At 41.0% G+C, this 20,302-nt stretch overlaps 1 protein-coding gene across 3 annotated transcripts in view; it reads right to left on the bottom strand.

Moving 5' to 3' along the window:
- USP24 (ubiquitin specific peptidase 24) overlaps window positions 1-20,302 on the bottom strand; it is a 136,442-nt gene that overhangs the window by 57,283 nt on the left and 58,857 nt on the right. For 2 of the 3 annotated variants that reach the window (XM_032303304.1, XM_032303305.1), the window contains exons 18-31: window positions 19,372-19,521; window positions 18,591-18,722; window positions 17,636-17,747; window positions 16,420-16,496; window positions 15,318-15,458; window positions 15,107-15,160; window positions 13,697-13,812; window positions 9,876-9,942; window positions 9,648-9,758; window positions 8,694-8,792; window positions 8,428-8,601; window positions 3,810-3,895; window positions 3,563-3,656; window positions 2,165-2,320 (exon numbers count right to left, since the gene is read on the bottom strand). In XM_032303304.1, the coding sequence (XP_032159195.1) occupies window positions 2,165-2,320; window positions 3,563-3,656; window positions 3,810-3,895; window positions 8,428-8,601; window positions 8,694-8,792; window positions 9,648-9,758; window positions 9,876-9,942; window positions 13,697-13,812; window positions 15,107-15,160; window positions 15,318-15,458; window positions 16,420-16,496; window positions 17,636-17,747; window positions 18,591-18,722; window positions 19,372-19,521 (1,569 nt within the window). The remainder of the gene's footprint in view (window positions 1-2,164; window positions 2,321-3,562; window positions 3,657-3,809; window positions 3,896-8,427; window positions 8,602-8,693; window positions 8,793-9,647; window positions 9,759-9,875; window positions 9,943-13,696; window positions 13,813-15,106; window positions 15,161-15,317; window positions 15,459-16,419; window positions 16,497-17,635; window positions 17,748-18,590; window positions 18,723-19,371; window positions 19,522-20,302) is intronic. The other variant, XM_032303306.1, reaches the window with a different exon arrangement.

Below are 20,302 nucleotides of genomic sequence, written 5' to 3'. Positions count from 1 at the left end.
TATCAGGCTCTCTGCTCAGCAGGAAGCCTGCTTCCTCCTCTCTCTCTCTCTGCCTGCCTCTCTGCCTACTTGTAATCTCTGTCTGTCAAATAAATAAATAAAATCTTAAAAAAAAAATAGATACACTCAAGATCCTTTTCTATTCTGGCAAATGTTTCTATGAATCCATGGGTTTTACGTGCGTAGATCTTTTTCTTCCTAAAGTACTCTTTGGGAAACAGGCTCGTCAGCCTCAGATTATCAGCACAGCGTGGGAGGAAGGGAGCCCTCTGCTTTTCTAACCCTTCCTGTGAGTTGACAGCCACGTACATGTACTCCCCATTTTTAATGGACAGCAATTTAGTGAAAGTGGAAGATTTCTTCAAAAGAAGTATCAGGAACAACCACTTTAAAGCTTCCTAGTAGGCAAATGTAACTTGAAGACTAAAATGCAAAGAAATTAACTGTTCAGGGTTCATAAAAAGAAGTGCTTTAAAAAAATTTTTTTTTTCTGAAGATTTACTTAAGAAAAAAAGAGAGAGAGAGAGAGATCATGAGCAGGAAGGGCAGAGGGAGAGAGACTCTCAAGCAGACACTGAGCACAGAGCCCAATGTGGGGCTCCATCTCACACCCCTGAGATCAGGATCTGAGCCTAAACTGAGTCGGACACTTAATTGACTAAGCCACCCAGATGCCCCAAAATGAGTGCTTTTGAAAGTGTTCAGTTTTCCAAATGTTTTGTGTTATCTAAAGCAAAAAAAAAAAAAAAAAAAACCACAACCCATACCCCCCCCCCCAAACCACAAACAACCTCTCAAAGGAACTCCCACTTAATCCAAAGTCCTGAAATTGTGCTGGAGGTATTTTACTACTATTGGCCTTTGGCTCTAAGATAATGCAATCCAGGTAGTTAATGACAAGCAACTCATGGTTGGACCACTCTGCTCTTCTGGGTGTTCTCAAATGTGGGTGTTAAGGTTTACACCTTAACTTTGTTTAAGACAACCATTCAAAACCAAATGACAAATCTGGCAGGTATTGCAAAATTTATAAGCTTAAACTGGCCAAAAATTTCTGGGCGATTTTCTGTCTTAAAATATCATATACATGTATTTTTCAATGCCCACATTAAATAAAGACAAGCTATCTTTTAAAAACATTTGCTGATGGGGCACCTGGGTGGCTCAGTCGGTTAAAAACATTTGCTGAATATTTTCTCCTTTTGAGCCCAACACATTTCTTCCCAAGAATGATTACTTTAAGGCCAATATGAAAGAGCACAGCTTGACCACAAGAGCAACAAGTGATGCAGAAAAATGAATGAATATATTTACGTACTAAATTAGACCGCCAGATGAAATAAAACTTGGGGCAAAGCAAAATCACTTAGGGCTTTATTTCCTCCAGACCTAAAATGGCAAGAAGGTCCAACCTCTTCAACCCTCCAAGACTGGAGTGTTTCTACCTGCTCACTCTCCCCCATCACCCGTTACCACTCTGCTCTCACAACTCAGAGTACGCAGCCTCTCTTAGATCTTACTCAACATCATGGAGCAGATACCCTGTCTTTTCAACTGTACTCCTTTAACTACCACAATGACTTGCAGACACTAAACAGTAAATGTTTATTGAACTAAATCTACTAGTTTAAAGCCACTTTTTGGAAAGAGGGTAATAAAAACATTCTTTTGCTTAAATTCTTCCAAAACTTTTTTTTTTTTAAAACCTTGAAATGATAAAGTTAATCTATTTTCTGACAAACTCCTCACAGCTTCATTTATGAAAACAAATTATAATAGTTTTTTAAAGTTAGGATGCATTCAATAACAAGAAGGCTGAGGATAACAACTGTATTAGACAGACTTGCTAAACTTCCAGAGGAAGAGAATGGCATATTTTATTACATAAGACTTCCTCATTATTAATTTACAAGTGGTTTTGCGAGTGTAGCAGTACGCATAGGAATAAAGTGGAAAAAACAAAACAAAACAAAAAACTGAGCCTTTTCTAAGCCCAGAAAAACCCAAGATGGTTCAGTTTATGTTCTGTTTTTTACTTTTTTTTCCAAAACTAATTTTTTCACAGATCATCCAATAAAAATACTTATCTCTGACATCTAAAACATGGATGTGCAAACAAAAATAGCTCAGATGAAACGGGGAGCGGTGGGGGGAGACTTCTTACTTCCAAGTTGTAGAGCACTCTGAAGGTAGACATTCCTGGAGCAAAGGACCGAAACAGACTTTCCAAAATCGAGCTGGCGCTTGGCTGATGCTGCTGCTTGGAGACCAGGGATGGAGACTTCGAGGACTGAGAACTCGTTTCAGACAGTAATGTCTTCTGAGGTTTTAGAGAATGAAAACAAAGGATGTATGTGTTAAAAGCACAAGTTAAAGAGAAACATACCTCAGTGTGCACTCTAACGCTCTCTTCCTTTTTAATGTAATTGCACCAAAGTGATTTCCTACAAATTAACCTCAAGGACACATCACTTGATAATCACTAACAAAAGATTGAATTCCATCACACATCCCGATCCTACAGGAACCCGTCTGAGAGTGTCTTCTAGGTAACACTACCAAGGTCGTTTTTATTTGTTTCTGTGTTTTAAAAATCTCTACTACTAAGTACTGATAATAAAATTATTAACTTGTAGAAGCTCTGAACATGTTTTTAGCTAGCACTAGTGATACGTTTTGCGGTTACATTTGTTTTTTTCTTCTCCCTGCAAATACCTAAGCCGTGTATGACAACACTATGAGCTGACGAAACTTCAACCACTGAGACAAGTTCGTACCATAGTGCTAACAACTCTGTTCTACGTGAATTTATTCTGAGATCATAATTAAACATTATAGGCAGAATATAATTTTAATACATATAATAAAATTTTTGAGGAAGAACATTCTAGAAATTGAGATGAACTTTAAATATCAACTGTGGAAAAAAATTAAATGATAATATAATTAAGGAAGCAACTCAAACACAGGCAACAATCACATTCGGAGAGCTGTCATGACAGAAGAAAAATGTCTCCACTGAATCAGGACTAGAGTCTGATCCTGGACAAGACACTTAATCTCTCTGGGCTTCAGTATCTTAATCCAGAAAAAGAAGAACGTGGATGTACATGATATTAAAGGCTCTTCCAGTTCTAAAATTTGATGTCATTACTGACTCTACGTCTTTTAGAAGTCTACATGAAGTTCTGATTTCCATTTACAACAAAAGTATTTTTTTTTTTAAACAGTGGGGAAGAGAATTTTTTTTTTTTAAAGATTTTATTTATTTGACAGAGAGATCACAAGTAGGCAGAGACACAGGCAGAGAGAGAGAGAGAGGAGGAAGCAGGCTCCCTGCTGAGCAGAGAGCCCGATGCAGACTCGATCCCAGGACCCTGAGATCATGACCTGAGCCGAAGGCAGCGGCTTAACCCACTGAGCCCCCCAGGTGCCCCAAAAATATTTTTTTAAAGAAGAGCTGTTATGGGGTACCATATGGCCTGAAAGTGATTTCAGGTTGTATTTTTACTGACTTGTGACATTAAAATTTCCAGGTCCCTGAAGTCAAGGACACTCATACCTTTCTTCCCAAGGAATCAAGTTGATCCAGGGCTTCCTGAATGGCTGGGTCAGTGGGTATCAAGAGCAGCAGCTTTCGTACTCGTAGAGTTATCCTGAAATTTTGCAAATACAAATTTTTCAACATTAGCCAGTTTCAAAACCAAAGTCATTTATTCCCGACAAATGTAAAGTCAAGTCAAAATGTACTTAGTTCCCTAACCTTAATAACTTTCTCTCTTTCAAGTCTTATACATGTTTATATTTACCTTGGCTCCTCCAGATTGGCAAGCTGGTAAAGCATGTCAAACACATTACATACAAGTGCCATCACAACACCAGGGAGCGATTTCTCCTGAGGGAAAAAAGCAAACTGTAAATACAAACTGACAAAAACATTTTCTCTTTTTCTCATCAAATATGCTAACAATAAAATTACAACTTCTGAAAGAGTGGCTGCAACAAAGCTTGAGGGGAGCAGTGTGCTCACCTGAAGAACAGAGACTGGCGGGACCACAACCTTCTAGAGACTGTTACCTGGGCTCTCCCCAACTACCTGCTGGTGAGGGGTTAAGGTGCCAAAAGGCAGGCAGTGGAAGAGAAGTAAAATGATGGGCAGGTACAATTAATAGAATGGACAGCAGACTTCACTGAAAGCTGATCAGAGCTTGTCAGGAGCAAACAAGGCAATGACTGATTGAAAAGCAAAATGAAAGTAGTACATGGATATACACACTCCAGACAATAGGTAGAAGCAGCTTACATGTGACTAAAGCACTGTTGTTTTTTTTTTTTCTGGTTATAAAGATAAGAAACTGGATGTCACTGTAGATTGTCACATATAAGGGAACATTTTAAAATAAATTTCAGATAAACAGGAGACGATTTGGAAATGTTAAGCTTGAAGATGCTACTATGTACAGGTGTACTGCAGATATCACAGATTCACAACCAGACCACGGTGAGAAAGCAAATATTGCAAGAGTCAAATGAATTTTTTTTGGTTTCTCAGTGCATATTAAGTTTATGCTACAGTCTATTAAGTGTACAGTAGCATCGTGTCTAAAACAATGTATATGTCTTAAATAAAAAGGACTTTATTGCTAAAGAATGCTACCCATCATGGGAGCTTTCAGCAAGTTGTGATCTTTCTGCTGGGGGAGGAGCTTCTCGGTGGTGTTGGCTGCCCATGGATGCGGGTGGCTGCGGCAGTTCCTTAGAATTAGACCACCGAGAAGCTGGCTACATCGACTGACTCTTCCTTCCAAGAACGATTTCTCTGTAGCACGCGATGCTGTTTGATAGCATTTTACCCACAGAACTTCTTTCAAAATTGGAGTCAATTCTATGAGACCCTGCTGCTGCTACATGAACCAAGTTTCTGTGATACTGTGAATCCTCTGGTATCATTTCAACCACCTTCACGACATCTTTACCGGGAATAGATTCCCTCCCAGGAAACCATCTTCTTTGTTCATCTGTAAGAAGCAACTGCTCACCCTCAAGTTTTACCCTGAGAGGGCGGCCGCGCAGTCCCACCTTCAGCCTCCGCTTCCCGTTCTCTTGCTCCTTCCGCCCCATCTGCAGTCACTTCCTCCCTGACGTCCTGACCCCTCAGAGTCACCCATGAGAGCTGGAACCAACTTCTTCCAAACTCCTGCTCATGTTGCTATCCTGACCTCTTCCCATGAATCATGGATGTTCTAGGATGGTGAATCCTTTCTGGAAGGTTTTTATTTCACTTTGCCCAGAGCCACCAGAGGAATCACTATGGCAGCGACAGTCTTATGAACTGAATTCCTTAATCAGAAGGCTGGAATGACTCTGTGATCCATGGGCTGCAGAACGGATGCTGTGTCAGAGGTATTTGAACACTTACCTCGTCCGTCTCCATCAGGGCTCTTGGGTAACCAGATGTACTACTGTCAGTGAGCAGGAATATTTTGAAAGGAATCTTTTTTTCTGAGGAGGTCTCAATAGGAGGCTTAAAATACTCAGTAAACCATCTTGTAAACAAGTATGCTGTCATCTAGGCTTTGTTGTTCTGTTTACAGAACACTAAAGTATAGATTTAGCAAAATTCTTGAGGGTCCTGGGACTTTATGAATGGCAAATGGGCACCGGTTTTAACATAAAGTCACGAGCTGCATGAGCCCCTCCCATGCGAGTCAGCCTGGCCTTTGAGGCTTTGAGGCCAGGCGCTGACTTCTCTGCAGCTGTGGACGTCTCACACGGCATCTTCCCCGACAGAAGGCTGCTCCATCTACACTGAACATCTGTTGTTCAGTGCATCCACCTTCACGAATGATCCGAGCCGGAGCTTCCGGATCACCTGCTGCAGCGTCTACACGGGCACTGGTTGCTTCACCTTGTCCTTCTACGTTATGGAGGCGGCTTCTTTCCCTAAACCTCACGAACCCACCTCTGCTGCTTCCAACCTTCCTTCTGCAGCTTCCTCACCCCCCTCAGCCTTCACAGAATGGAGAAGGGCTCGGGCCTTGCTCCGGGTCAGGCTTGCCTTAAGGGAATGTGGTGGCTGGTTTGCTCTTCTATCCCGGCCGCTCACACTTCCTCCACGTCGGCAGTAAGGCCGTTCCACTTTCTTATCATCCGTGTGTTCCCTGGAGCAGCGCTCTCAGTTTCCTGCAGGAACTCGTCCTTTGCTTTCACAGGCGTACTGCTGTGCTGCCTGACTAGGTATTTGGTGCAAGAGGCTTCACTTTTGGCCTAACTCTGCTTCTGACCTGCCTTTCTAAGCGTAATCATTTCTAGCTTTTGATTTAAAGTGAGACGTAGAGCTCTTCCTCCCACTTGAATGCTCAGAGGCCATTAGAGGGTTATTAATTGGCCTCATTTCAACACTGTTTGTCTAGGGAATAAAGGGCCCAAGGAGAGGGAGAGAGATGTGGGAACAGCTAGCTGTGGAGCAGTCAGAACACACACAACATCTCTGAAGTTTGCTGTCTTACATGGGCACAGTTTGTGGTGCTCCAAAATAATTACAATAGTAACACCACAGATCACTGACCATAGATCATCATGAGATGACTTATATATGACAAATATAAGAATGAAAAGTTTAAAATACTGTGAGAAGTACCAAAATGTGACACAGACACACAAAGTCAGCAAATGCTGTTGAGAAAATGGTACCAGTGGACTTAGTTGGTACAGAGTTGACACCAAGTTCGATTTATAAAAAACATACCATGTGCAAAATGCAATGAGTGAAGGCATGCTTGTACATTGTTTCTGCTGTGATTAACTGTTATACTACTACTCTGAGTGGGAGCTTTCTTAAATTCTCCCTATTACATAAGTGTAGCCACTTAAAAAAAAAAAAAAAAGAAAAGAAAAAACCCATTACACTAATACTAGCCCTGAGGAGTTCTTGAGATCTAAAGTAAGTTTATGCCAAGTTAGAAAAAAATGACAGTATACAAAAATCTTCTATTTAGAACTAAAGCAATACATATAACTATGGGAAAAAACCTCACGTGCTGTTTAAGTATCTTTACATGATGTCTGGTGTGATCTTACTTTCTAGACTGAAAAAGTGAAGAAGCAGAACCAGGCCCATCTTCTGTACTCTGGTACCAAGCTCTGTCCTGACCCACAAAGGGTACCAAGTAAATGGCGGATTCATGGAATCACTGGGCAAATACTGAGTACTTACTATGTGCTAGGCTCTCTTTTCGGGGCTGGGGATACAACAATGAGAAAAACAGACAGAAGGCAGCTCTCATGGCATTTAAGTGTATCTCACCAGGGAGAGAGAGACATTAAATAAGATAAAACATACACTATGTTTGGGACGCCTGGGTGGCTCAGTTGGTTAAGCAGCTGCCTTCGGCTCAGGTCATGATCCCAGCGTCCTGGGATCGAGTCCCATATCGGGCTCCTTGCTCGGCAGGGAGCCTGCTTCTCCCTCTGCCTCTGCCTGCCATTCTGTCTGCCTGTGCTCGCTCTCTCCCCCTCTCTCTCTGATAAATAAATAAAAAATCTAAAAAAAGAAAAAAAAAAGTGAGATTTAAAAAAAAAAAAAAAAAAAAAAAAAACACTATGTTAAAGTAAACCAGGAAGGGAGATACGAAGTGCAGGGATGGTGTTAAAAATGCAAACAGGATTGCCAAAGAAGGCTCATTGAGAAGGCTACATCCAAGTGAGAGCTGAAGAACGTGAGAGAGGACCACCAGGATACTGGGGAAGAATATTCCAGACACAGGGAAGTGCAAGTGCAAAGACCTTACTGAATACAAGGACCATGGAGGCCAGTACAGCTGGGGCAGTGGCGGGGGTGCGGGGGAGGTGATCTCAGAGAAGTCCCAGGAGATGAGCCCTATAGGGCCCAGCAGACTCTGCCTCCTGCTCTGCGGGAGATGATGCCCTGGAGCACTGGAGCAACACGTGTCTGCTGTTCAAGCAGAGCCCAGGCTGCTGGGTGGTGCACAGAGGAGACACTGAAGCGGTGTTGGGGCAGAGCTGGGAGAGCAGGCCGACATGGCCGAAATCCTTCAGGTGAGGCATGACAACTGCCCGGACCCATGTGGAAGCCATGGAGGCAGACAAGAGTAGCTAGATTCGAGATGCATTTTGAAGGCAGAGTCCAGGATCTGCAGGACTCGCTCAGCTCTCCCCTTCCTCTCCGGCTACTCTGTCGTCTGCCCTGCCAGGTCCTCTCCACCCTCGATCTCTACGCAAAGAAGCTCCCTGGCTCCATCCTCTGAGCTCTCTGTCTACGCTTGCTGTTCCCTTTGGAGGAACCTCATCAGTCAGGACTTGTCCAACAGAAAAGGACTCAGCCCACCGAGCCTATGCGGGCCACAGGCCCAAGTATGAAGATGACCAACCTGACCTGCCCGTGGATGCCCCCCGCCACCCCCGTACCTGCTCCATGGCGTACGAGGAGCTGAAGACCCCACTGCCGCTGCTGCTGGAGCTGGTCGAGGAGTCCGCCGAGCTCCCGGATGGGGTCCCACTGCCTGATGTCTTCACTGTGAGGATCTGTTCATCAGAAAAGCCCAGCTGGTGGAGGAGCTTTTGATCTTTATTCACCGTCAGCTGCAAAAAGTGGTTTCTTAATTAGCGGGAGGGAAAGGAGGACGAAGGTATGGCTGTCAGGCCGAAGGGCCAGATGGCTGGCGCAGACCTACCAGACTGTCGTTGGTAAATATCTGTATGTTGTCCACAGGTGAGCACAACTGCTTGGCTATCTTCCACCGCACGCTCCCTATGGTCTCATTACTGTGGGCCTGCACGATCAGATCAAACACCGCTTGTGAGGAGGGAATGGGTGCCGGCCACTGTTCCAGAAGCCAGGAACACGGAAGAGACCCCACAGACAACTCTCCCCTTTCATTAGTAATTCAATGTCCACCTTCCCACCTCTGCCCTTGCCATCTCGTGAAATCAAATCTCAAGTCCTGCTGCGGAGTCTCCACGCTCTCCTGTTCTCTGCACGCTTCACCACCAGCTATCCTGCCTGTCACCAAACGAGCCACCCACGTCCCACGGCAGGGCCTCTGTCCCTACAGCTCCCTTCGCTTGGAATGTTCTTCCCCAGAAACAACTTGCTGTCACTTCATTCCATCTTTGCTCAAATGTCACCATCTCAGAGAGAACTTCCCTGCCCATTTTTTTTTTTTTTTGAAGATTGTATTTATTTGAGAGAGAGAAAGGATGAGAAAAAGAGCATGAGAGGAGAAGGTCAGAGGGTGAAGCAGACTCCTTGCCGAGCAGGGAGCTCGATGTGGGACTTGATCCTGAGACTCCAGGATTATGACCTGAGCCAAAGGCAGTTGCTTAACCAACTGAGCCACCCAGGCGCCCCCCTGCCCATCTTTTTAAGACACTTTACATATATGCACCACTCTCTACGGAATCATCCAGCTTTATTCTTACTCCTTGTAACACCCATTACCACCCGATACTGTATCACATGCCTACTTATATGCCTTCTACCCCAGCATTTCCCTTTCACTGCAGGTGTTTAGTCTGAATTTGTTGACCAAACGGCTTGTAGCTCATGCAGCTATCCCAGTCCATACTGCTCTCGAGAAAGTAACAAGACGATCCGAGAATGGCCCCCAGGATCAGCGCAAACCTACCTCCACAGTGAAGGTATCTTTGGTAGACTCATACGTAACATTGAGAGTTAAAAGATGTCCATGAAACGAGGCCCCATGAGGTAGAATAGTTCGTGGAACAGAGTAAAAATCCTTGAAAAAGAAGTCAAACAAGTCAGATGTAGTGCGTCACTGAAATATCTTAGAAACACACACTTAACACAAGTTTAACGATACAATGATAAAGTGGCTTTAAAAAGACAGGCTTACCTCTATAGTGATCACGTAGCGTTCGGCCAGAAGCAGCAATCTCTCGATTATTACAAGTTTGGTGGATCTATGGATTAAAAAAAATTTTTTGGGAACATATATGAAAAGAATTGCTTGATTCCGGTCTGCTTCACTCAAACCCAAACAGTTAGCACTCACTGGTCTAAGGCTGAAATCTGCAGAGACAAAACTTCCCCTGCACCCAAGGTGGGGGGAGCGGTGGCTCAACCAGCTCACAGCTGGGACACACCCATAGAGTCAGGGAGGACAGCATCTCTCCTCTCCTGTCTCCTCCTCTCTTTGTAAACAGCTGTTCTGTAAAGAGAGGACCTGGGTCTCCAGGTCTATTAGTCCGTCAATCCCCAAGAACAAACTATCAGTGAGTTTGAGTCTCATAATCTTTTTTTTTTTTTTTTTTTTTTTTTTTTTTTTTTTTTTTTTTTTTTTTTTTAAAGATTTATTCATTTATTTATTTGACAGAGAGAGAGAGATCACAAGCAGGCAGAGAGGCAGGCAGAGAGATAGAGAGGAGGAAGCAGGCTCCCCGCTGAGCAGAGAGCCCGATGCGGGACTCGATCCCAGGACCCTGAGATCATGACCTGAGCCGAAGGCAGCGGCTTAACCCACTGAGCCACCCAGGCGCCCGAGTCTCATAATCTTACAACTAAAATACACCACATGATTTGGTAAACATGGACCAAGTGTTACCAAGTTCTGACCTGCCTGAAAATCAGAAGATGAATAAAAGCCAGTAAGTCTACCACAAATAACACCTGCTGTTTTAATGAGCCAGAGGATGAAGAGGAAGTGAAGGATAAACAATTGTTTATCTGGTTTAAAAGAACATTCTGTGTAAATAAGAATTTATTATTCCACTGGTTTTCAAAGTACTTCAGAAGTCAGCAGGCACTGAGAGACAACCATGTCTAGAACAGGCAACATATGGCCAGGAAGTGTGGAGCTCTAGCACACCTGAAAATGAGGTCCCTTTTGGTCAGACTCAGGGTGTATTACTAATTATCTGAATTCACAGGACTCCAACATGCAGCAAGCTTATACATTCACAGCTCCATATTTTACGAAAGAGAACATTATATGTGTTAACATCAAGAGATGAAAATCCAAGTGCCCTTAATTGAAACGTGCTATTCCAGAAAATCTAGGCATTTCAAATACAGATATTTCTAAATCTGAAAAAAAAGGTACTACCATTTTCTAACAATTGGTTCGTTTTGCTGATCAGCAGTATTGGAAATTTCACTTTAAAAAGAATGGATTAGGGGTGCCAGGATGGCTCAGTGCGTTAAGCCTCTGCCTTTTCAGCTTGGGTCATGATCTCAGGGTCCTGGGATTGAGCCCCACATCGGGCTCTCTGCTTGGCGGGGAGCCTGCTTCCCTTCCCTCCACCCCCTCTGCCTACTTGTGATTTCTCTGTTAAATAAATAAATAAAATCTTAAAAAAAAAAACAAATAGAATTTATTAAACACATTTTAATAGTTCTGTTGAACACATTTAACAGAGTTCTAAATCCTTTCCAGCTATGGGCAAGACTAGAATTTGATACTGAGATGGAAAATCCTTAGAAATATCTAAGTGCTAATAGTAAGTGAATGAGTGAATTTAATTATGCCTCCATAATGAATTAAATCACAGACAGCATCGCAGAACACTGTGTAGAGGAGGGAATAACTCCTGCCCTCCCAAAGACGGGACAATCAGAGTCACTGAGAAGTCCTTCCAAAACCAGTGAAATAAGATTGACTACAATGTCCTGGTTCAAATGCGAGTTAAAAAAAAATTTTTTTTTTTTGCAAGTTTGAAATTTTATATTATTAAAAGTGTTTAGAGTTTTTAACAAGAAAAAAATGATCCTATGATTTTGCTCTGTACGCATTCAAACATGAACTGATTCAGAATAAAAATCATTTAGTAAAAAGAGAAAAACAGAAAACACACTTATTTAAAGATGTTCCAGTTTGGAAATTCTAATCCAATAGCCCAATCCAATAGTTCATTAATGCATTTCTCTTCTGGTTTGTCAGACAAATGAATCATTAAGGACCTAGGCAGGGACTGATCACATCTTACAAACATGTAATTAGGAATTCTCAATGCACATTCTCCACAAAAGTCTTATTTGAAATACACTTCCATCAATGTGGGAACGCAAAGGTCATGTTAGTGTTTTTATCATGAGCTGAATCTACAATCACTTTCTACTATCTTAACTATTTTTGGTAAGGTTTTATTTTATTATTATTTGTAAGTATTTATTTATTTATTTGAAAGAGAGAGAAAGACTGAGAGAGCAGAAACAGGGAGGAGAGCGGGGCTACATCCCAGGACTCTGGGATCATGACCTCACCCAAAGGGGCAGATGCTTAAGCAACTGAGCCCCTCAGGTGCTCCTGTAAAATTTTATTTTTAAGTAATCTCTACAAGCAATGTGAGGTTCAAACTCACAACCCCAAGATCAAGAGTTGCATGCCTTACCAACTGAGCCAGCCAGAGGCCCCACCTTCTGCCATTTTATTTTTATTTATTTATTTATTTATTTTTAAGATTTTATTTATTTGACAGACAGAGATCACAAGCAGGCAGAGAGGCAGGCAGAGAGAGAGGGAAGCAGAGAGCCCAATGCGGGGCTTAATCCCAGGACCCTGGAATCATGACCCCAGCCGAAGGCAGAGGCTTTAACCCACTGAGCCACCAAGGCGCCCCTTTTCTGGCATTTTAAAAAGAGCTCCAAGAGGGCTGAGTTGTACTGGCATCTCTCTCATGTTAAAAAAATATCGCTACTTAGTACTCAACTCATTTTTTAAAAAAGATGAAAAGATGAAGAATATAAGGATTTATTGTTTTGACTCCTTTTCTAAAGGAAGGCTTTAAAAAGAAAAAAGAACTGTAAATTAACAAATACAAAGACCTTCCAAGAGTAGAAAAGGACAATCTGAGTACCCATCACTAGAGGGCAGCAAAGTAAGCCTTGTTGGGAGCACCTGCCAAAGTTTCCTGGGCACCACCAGTTTGGGGCTACTAAAAACAAAGTGCTTGTAAAACCTCACAATACTATTTGAGCTCCTTCAGTCTAACGTTCCTGAATACTCATCTTCGTTCCTTACCACAGCAAACAACTATAGCAAATACCGAGCTCAGATTTCCCTGATAATATCTGTCAACATTAAACACAGTAATGTGGTCACAGACATCAGTTCAAAACTACAACACAAATATTTGGTGATGAAGTTCTTAATAAAAATTATTTTGAGAAAAAATGTAAAGGAAATACTATTTCAACTATGATGATATTACAATGCACGATTTTAACTAGCCATCATCTGCCATTTCATTTTGCTTATGCTGTAAATGCCCTGATTTGGGCACAAGGAGAAAACTGCTCTTCATACAATGAATATATCTGGTAGTCTGTCGCAAAGAGTAGGTTACTCCTGTTATGTAGAGTCAAAGTAAAGGGATTTAAATACCACCACCCCCCCCCCCGCCCCAAATTAACAACAGAAGTTGTCCACTAGGCAGAGGGGAGGGGCAGAGCAGTGCTTGGGTGGTGGTGATGATGACCTACAGATCTTGAGGGAAAGACATACAGATTTGGGGAAGTATGATGGGGTCATACAATTTCTCGGGATATGACTATTTGCAAAAATTAAGACATAAAAGGAGGAAATCCACAACTGAGACATCTCCGAAAAGAGCTGCCAGTTATTTTTTATTTTTTTGAACTGAAAAAAGAAAACACGCACACACACACACACACACTCCTGCATCAGGCAAGGATGTGCCATCACTCCTGCGCACTTACCTATATGGAGACTGAACTGACGTTGCTACAGTAGGCATAGCAGTCGCTGTCAGCATTTTTGTTGCTCTCGTCACAGCATGCGTCAGAGTGGGGCCGCCAAGGGCTGAGCTGGCTGCCTATGAAACAGAACCAATCATTCTCTATCAGGGTTTTCTCAAACCTCAGCTTTACTGATATGTGGAGCTGGAAACCTTTGTTGGAGGGCTTTCTGGGCTTCACAGGATGTTTGGCAACCTCTCTGACCTCCCGTCACTACCCACCTACCACGAGGTACCAGCGGGAACTCTCTGGCTGTGACAACCACAAAGGTGTCTGGACATTGCCAAACGATCTCCGGGAGGCAGGAGCAGCTCCAGTGGAGAACTACTGTTCTACATATGTTAAAACTTAATTGGTACCTCATTTAAGGTCCTTGAATATTTTAAATGGTTTCTAATGATGACCTATCTGGATGAAGTCACAACCTGGAAAATTCTGTATGGATTCGAGCACATAGTCATTATCAGAAGGTTTAACTTATTGACATTTGGGGGCAGCAGCCTATGTTTTTGGAATACTCTCCATTAGGTATAAAATTTAAACATGAGTTAAGAATGAAAGTGACTGCTTAATGCTTTAACCATCATGCTGGAGCTATAAGGCACTAGAAACAGATTGAGATAGTATCACACAGTAGACTTCTAATGGACAAAGAACATCAAAACCACCAACTACTGAGTGTCCTTCTGGGCCTTTAGTAACATTTAAGATACAGTCTCGGGTGAAAATGGGGATGGGTAGGAAAAGCCAATTCTTTCATGAAACTCCTTGACAGAAAGAGAAAACAGAGAAAAGAATCTATTAGAAATGTGGAATGTGGGGCGCCTGGGTGGCTCAGTGGGTTAAGTCTCTGTCTTCTCAGGTCATAATCCCAGGGTCCTGGGATTGAGCAGTGCATCGGGCTCCCTGCTCAGTGGGGAGCCTGCTTCTCCCTCTCCCACTCCCCCTGCTTGCATTGTCTCTCTCCGTCAAATAAACAAACAAAATCTTTAAATAAATAAATAAATAAATAAATTTAAAAAACCAAGTAAAGATTAAAGAAAGAAAGAAACGTGGAACGTATAGCAGATCTGTTTTCTGAAGACAGTTCCTATACCCCAAAACAGGGGGTGGGTGGAGTGGGGTAGAGGGGTGGTGGAAAGAGAAGGAAAGCTTTCTCATAAAGGACACTTCTGTACTGGGGGAATCAAGGCAAATGTCTGTTCCCTGTGTGACAATAAGGTACTGTTGACAAATTCTTTAGTAGAATCCAGCCACAAATATCAATATTTTACATGATCCCAATATTAAAGGAAAAACATCAAAGCATTTATTTCAAAAAGAGGCTCAAATGAAATACAGAAACAGGTTCAAATGAGATTTACCACTCACTTCTAATCTCGTGTAACAATCAGCAATAAATTTCTTATGTAATGATACAGAATCCTAAAGTAAGAGATAAAAGAAATTAAAATTAATCTGACATTTAGTTGCAATCATTATTAAGAGCAAAACATCAAAATAAAGTGAATTTTGGGGCATACCAAAGGTGAAAACTTATCAATAAAAATACATATATAATCTTCTGTGCACGAGCACCCACCTTCTTTAATCTAGGATTTAGGTTAATATAACTATAGTTTATGATTAACTGAATAGCTTCATTAGCAATTTCTTCATCAGGTGATTCCATGGCTATTTTCCAAATGAAATCCATTCCTATCAATTCCAGCTTTTCTACATACTGTTCAAAAGAAAAAAAAATTATATAGTACACCAAAATTACAGACAATTATCTTTTATTATATCACTCAGTCTACCCCTTTCAGGTTAATATGAATTAAGGCTGCAAAAACCAAGCTACACACGAGAGTACTGTTGTACTGATTTGGAACTTTAAAACAAAGAAAAAGAAAAAAACACAAAACACTGGGCTATGTCCATGGCAACCAGGATAGTTATGGAGTGCTGTCTCCAGATATTGCTAAACCCAAGCTGGAAATACACCCAGACAGGCTACAGAAGAGGAAACACATAGGAGTGAGGTGGGCACCATATTCAGTTTTTCTCCAAAGGGCAAGAGAGCCAGGCTAGAAGGGGTTAATAATCCTTGAGGCTCAATATGGTCTTCCCAAAGCTCAGTTCAAGGGACAGGATCCAGGCCTTAGAGATTTCATAAAAATTCTTGCCATCCAGAAGCTACGTCTTGAATCAAGAGTTATGCCTTAGAGAGTTATTTTTTGTCTCCTTTCTTAAGGTCCACATGTAAATATAAACATATGCTATATACATTCTATGGGTCCTCATTCTCCTGATTCATGGACTGTTCCTAAAAATTTCTCCCCAAATCCCCGCCACTGTGATGAACTAAAGATTCATCTTCAGAATTAAAGATGTTGTAACTTTTTAGGAACATGTCCATTACCAGATCTGAGGAGTTGGAAGCTTCGATGAAATGACCCCTCCCCTACATTCACCCAGCCACAGGAGGCTGCCGGCTGCCCCAGTTCAGCAAGAAGCATGGAGGGATTTGAGAGTCAACTGTGCTCTCACCATGCTGGATAGGGGGGCCTCCGTTATGCTCTAAGAGAAGCCCTGCAGTCAGTGCAGTTGAGGAGACACCCATTCTTTAACAAAATTACAACACTTTTGTTGTGTTTTACTAGATTATCCAAACTACCCAGATTTCAGAATAATGTACTCACCAACTGAGCTCCTTGTCGTTTCAATCGATGATCACAAAGATTCACATTTTCAAAAAAAGTCTTAAATAAGTTAAAACCTGAAATTACAGAAGGTCAGATAAATTCACACACTCTAAGTACCACAGATAATCAATGAAAAGCCTCAAAGTATCTCAAGAACCCAAACTGTAAAACTCTTAATCCACTGAGCCACCCAGGCGCCCCAAACTGTAAAACTCTTAGTACAAAACAGACATAAATCTTCAAGACCCTGGATTAGGCAATGCTTTGTTAGATATGGTACCAAAAGCACAAACAACAGCAGAAAAAACAGATAAACTGGGTCTCATCAAAATCGAGAACTTTGTGCTTCAAAGGACTACAAGAGTGTGAAAAGTCTATCCACTGAATGTGACAAAATATTTTCAAATCATGTATCTGGTGAGGAGATACTATGCAGAATATACAGCTCAGCAATAAAGACAAGCCAACCTATAGTGGACAAAAGGTTTGAACAGACATTTTTCCAAAGAATATATACATACAGCCAATAAACACATGCCCAGATGCTCATTAGTATCAGTCATCAGGGAAAGGCACAATGAAACCATGAGATAACCCTTGACACACACCACAGCCAGAATAAAGATGACAGACAGTAACAAGTGTTGGCGAAGGTGGGAAGGAACTGAAACCCTCAGATGCTGCTGGGAGGATTATAAACAGTGCAGCCACTTTGCAAAATAGTTGGACAGTTCTTCAAATGTTAGTTCCAGGATACAATTCCACTCCTTGGTATACATCAAAGACAAATGAAAACTAATGTCCATACAAAAACTTGTACATAAATGCTTATAGCAGTGTTATTGGTCATAGCCAAAAAGTGGCAAAATAAGCCAGAAAGTAACAACTCAGTGTCCATCCACTGATGGACGGATAAATAAAATGTGGGACAGATAAATAAAATTTCAATGGAATATTATTCAGTCATAAAATGAAATGAAATACTGATACATCCTACCATTTGACCATTTGAGCTATATATAGCTATATAATTTAAAATTAATCATATACCATTCACAAAAAAAGGAACTTAGCTGTGATTATAAACATATGTATACAGAGATGTAAAGAAAAGTCCAGAAGGATATTCCAGACTGAGAAGCGGACTTCGGAGGAGAGGAAAGAAAAATTTCTTAAAGAACTGAGAAAAAAAGATTTTACATTGTTTTCCTACCATTCATTGTGATTTCATATGACTCCAATTTAAGAATTTTCTCCTTGAAAAGCTGCTGTTGAACATCACTCTCGAGATCATGTTGCCCTTTTGTAAACCATTCAAAACACATCTGTGGATCAAGACAAATGTTATCCTATAAGTAAAATCCATTTCAGGCAAATACATACTCCAAAGTGGGAAAGTGAAGAAAAGTTTAAACCTTCAAAAATATTTATTGATGAAATACCACTGAAAACTGAAATGCCTGGTACTCTGGAACTAAATAAAGCAGTTCTAGCAACCTTTACCCCAGATAATGCAAATATAGACTCACATCGTTCAATGGAACTTAAACGTGGGCTTCTCCACTAATGTTTATTAACAAGCCTGGCTATGTATGTGCCAATGACTGTGCTAGGCAAGGGCACGTATATAGTCCTTTCGACAATACTATCAAGCAGTTATAATTCTGTAAAATGAGATGAGCCAACAGTAATTCATTGTTAAAATACGCCAAGTCAGGTGTTCTGCTCCTGGTTTAATCTACTTTCAGCTGCTTAATTATAGTTTAAAAAAATCTGTCTAGGCATTTATTTTTCTTTGTGTTTCTGGGGTACAACATCATTACAGGGACTCAAAGTTCTGGTTGGTAACTCGAAATTAGTTCCATGGGAGGGAGAAAAAAACACAAGACACAATAAGAATTCTGTAGCTGTGCTAGCTGTGAATTTTTTACCCGGAATGGTATAAAAATTACTAAAGAACTCATATATTTAGATCATAGATATAAATTACATAAAATATTTTTTCAGCACTTATAGTTCCTGGCCTGTTAGTACAATGTATGCTTAGCAAATTGAGAGGTGTTTAGAATTAAAGAAGTGAAACCCACAAAAAATATGAGACACCCAGAAAAGGTAAAATATTTAAGTTCCACTTCCGCCTTATTTTACCCACACTACCGTCTTCTTACCTCTCTATCTAATTCACAGACATCCTGGCCAGTCACAAGACACTCCCAGATTTCCTTGGCACGATTCCAACCCAGATACAGTGTAGCTTCTTGTAAGAAAAATGCTAGAAATTTTAGATGGGCCTCTAAATACTGCAAAAAGAAGTAATGTTAATTAGTTAACTCCAGGCACTCCTTCCTAAAAGGAAAATGAAGAACAAATCTTTTTAATTAAAAAAAGAGTTCTACCTAACACTTTCTCATATAATTTAGGGTAATATAAATGTGAGACATCTGTTTGTAAGCTGACAGCACAATGTAGTAGAAGCTACTTGCAGTCTATTACCAATTCCAGTTGACTTAGGATGTCAGTAAAATATCATCTCAGCCATCTCAAAGTAAAACACCACAAACTCAAAAGCGGTGAGTTAAGATTTTTCTAATTTTTAAAAACAAGGTTACTAACCAGTAAGAAAACTATTTGTTTTTAAAGAAACAAAACAACTCTTCAGAGAACCTGACAATTACTATTTCCCATGAAAGACAAAAGAAAGGTGGTGATCTTTATCACAGGCCGTTTTTAGGTGATTTACTGAAAGATTTACCCAGAAATAACACTTTTCTCAACTTTTGTTTTAAAATGATTGCAGTCAAAACACAAAACCCGTTTGGTCCCTACAAAGATACCTCAGGCTACCTCTTTCAGAGAGACACCCAATGAATGTAATTGTTTACAGTTCAAGTGCAAAAAGCCAGATGAGCACTGTAATCACGACACAAAAGCGCAATGGCGGGAGGATACCTCCCGGTAAGTGTATCGGCCGTCCACCAGTGTTGAACCAGTTAAGCCTCCGGGTCCAGCCACAGCGGCTGCAAGTCGATGACAGGCTATCAAACTTCCCGTTACCAATTTCACGATTTCAAAATTCTTCTTCAAGTCTTGAATAATGCTCTTGGCAGAAACAACAAAAAGAAAGATCGCATGAGAAGCTGCAGTAATTTTGTCAGTTCAACACAAACAAATAAAACCATCTAGTATGCACATAATTAAAATTAAGGGAATAAACAGCTCTGCTAATTTTCTCCTTCTACAGAGTTTTGTTTGTTTGTTTGTTTGTTTGTTTGTTTTTTTAAGGTGACTTTCCTAAGAACTATTTCACTGGCTGTGTACTTTTCTGGATCTTTCTTCCCAAATCTCTCCCACCAAGGAAGATCCAGGTCCTTAAACAACCCAATCTTCCTGAGATCAAATGTCTTCACATCTTTCCAAACACATTTTGACTTTCAAAAACTGGTATAATCATTTCAATAAATTAAGGAAATAAAAAGGAAATGAGTTAGGATAGATTAAAAGAAAAGATCCGTCGATGGGGTGCCTGGGTGGCTCAGTGGGTTAAGCCTCTGCCTTCCACTCAGGTCATGATCCCAGGGTCCTAGGATCGAGCCCCACATCAGACTCTCTGCTCAGCAGGGAGCCTGCAGGGAGCCTGCTTCTCTCCCTCTCTCTGCCTGCCTCTGCCTACTTCTGCCTACTTGTGATTTCTCTCTGACAAATAAATAAATAAATAATGTAAAAAAAAAATCTTAAAAAAAAAGAAAGAAAAGATCCATCGAAATGAATGCAGAAGGATGTTTAAACTCAAGATTATTAGAGACTATAAATGAACTATATTAATAATCGTAAACATGTAAAATAGTGACTTTAAAACCCAGCAATCTCTTTATGTTTCGTT

Source organism: Mustela erminea, chromosome 10 (assembly GCF_009829155.1).
Source record: "Mustela erminea isolate mMusErm1 chromosome 10, mMusErm1.Pri, whole genome shotgun sequence".
Taxonomy (NCBI): domain Eukaryota; kingdom Metazoa; phylum Chordata; class Mammalia; order Carnivora; family Mustelidae; genus Mustela; species Mustela erminea.
This window is presented reverse-complemented; position numbering and strand designations above follow the sequence as displayed.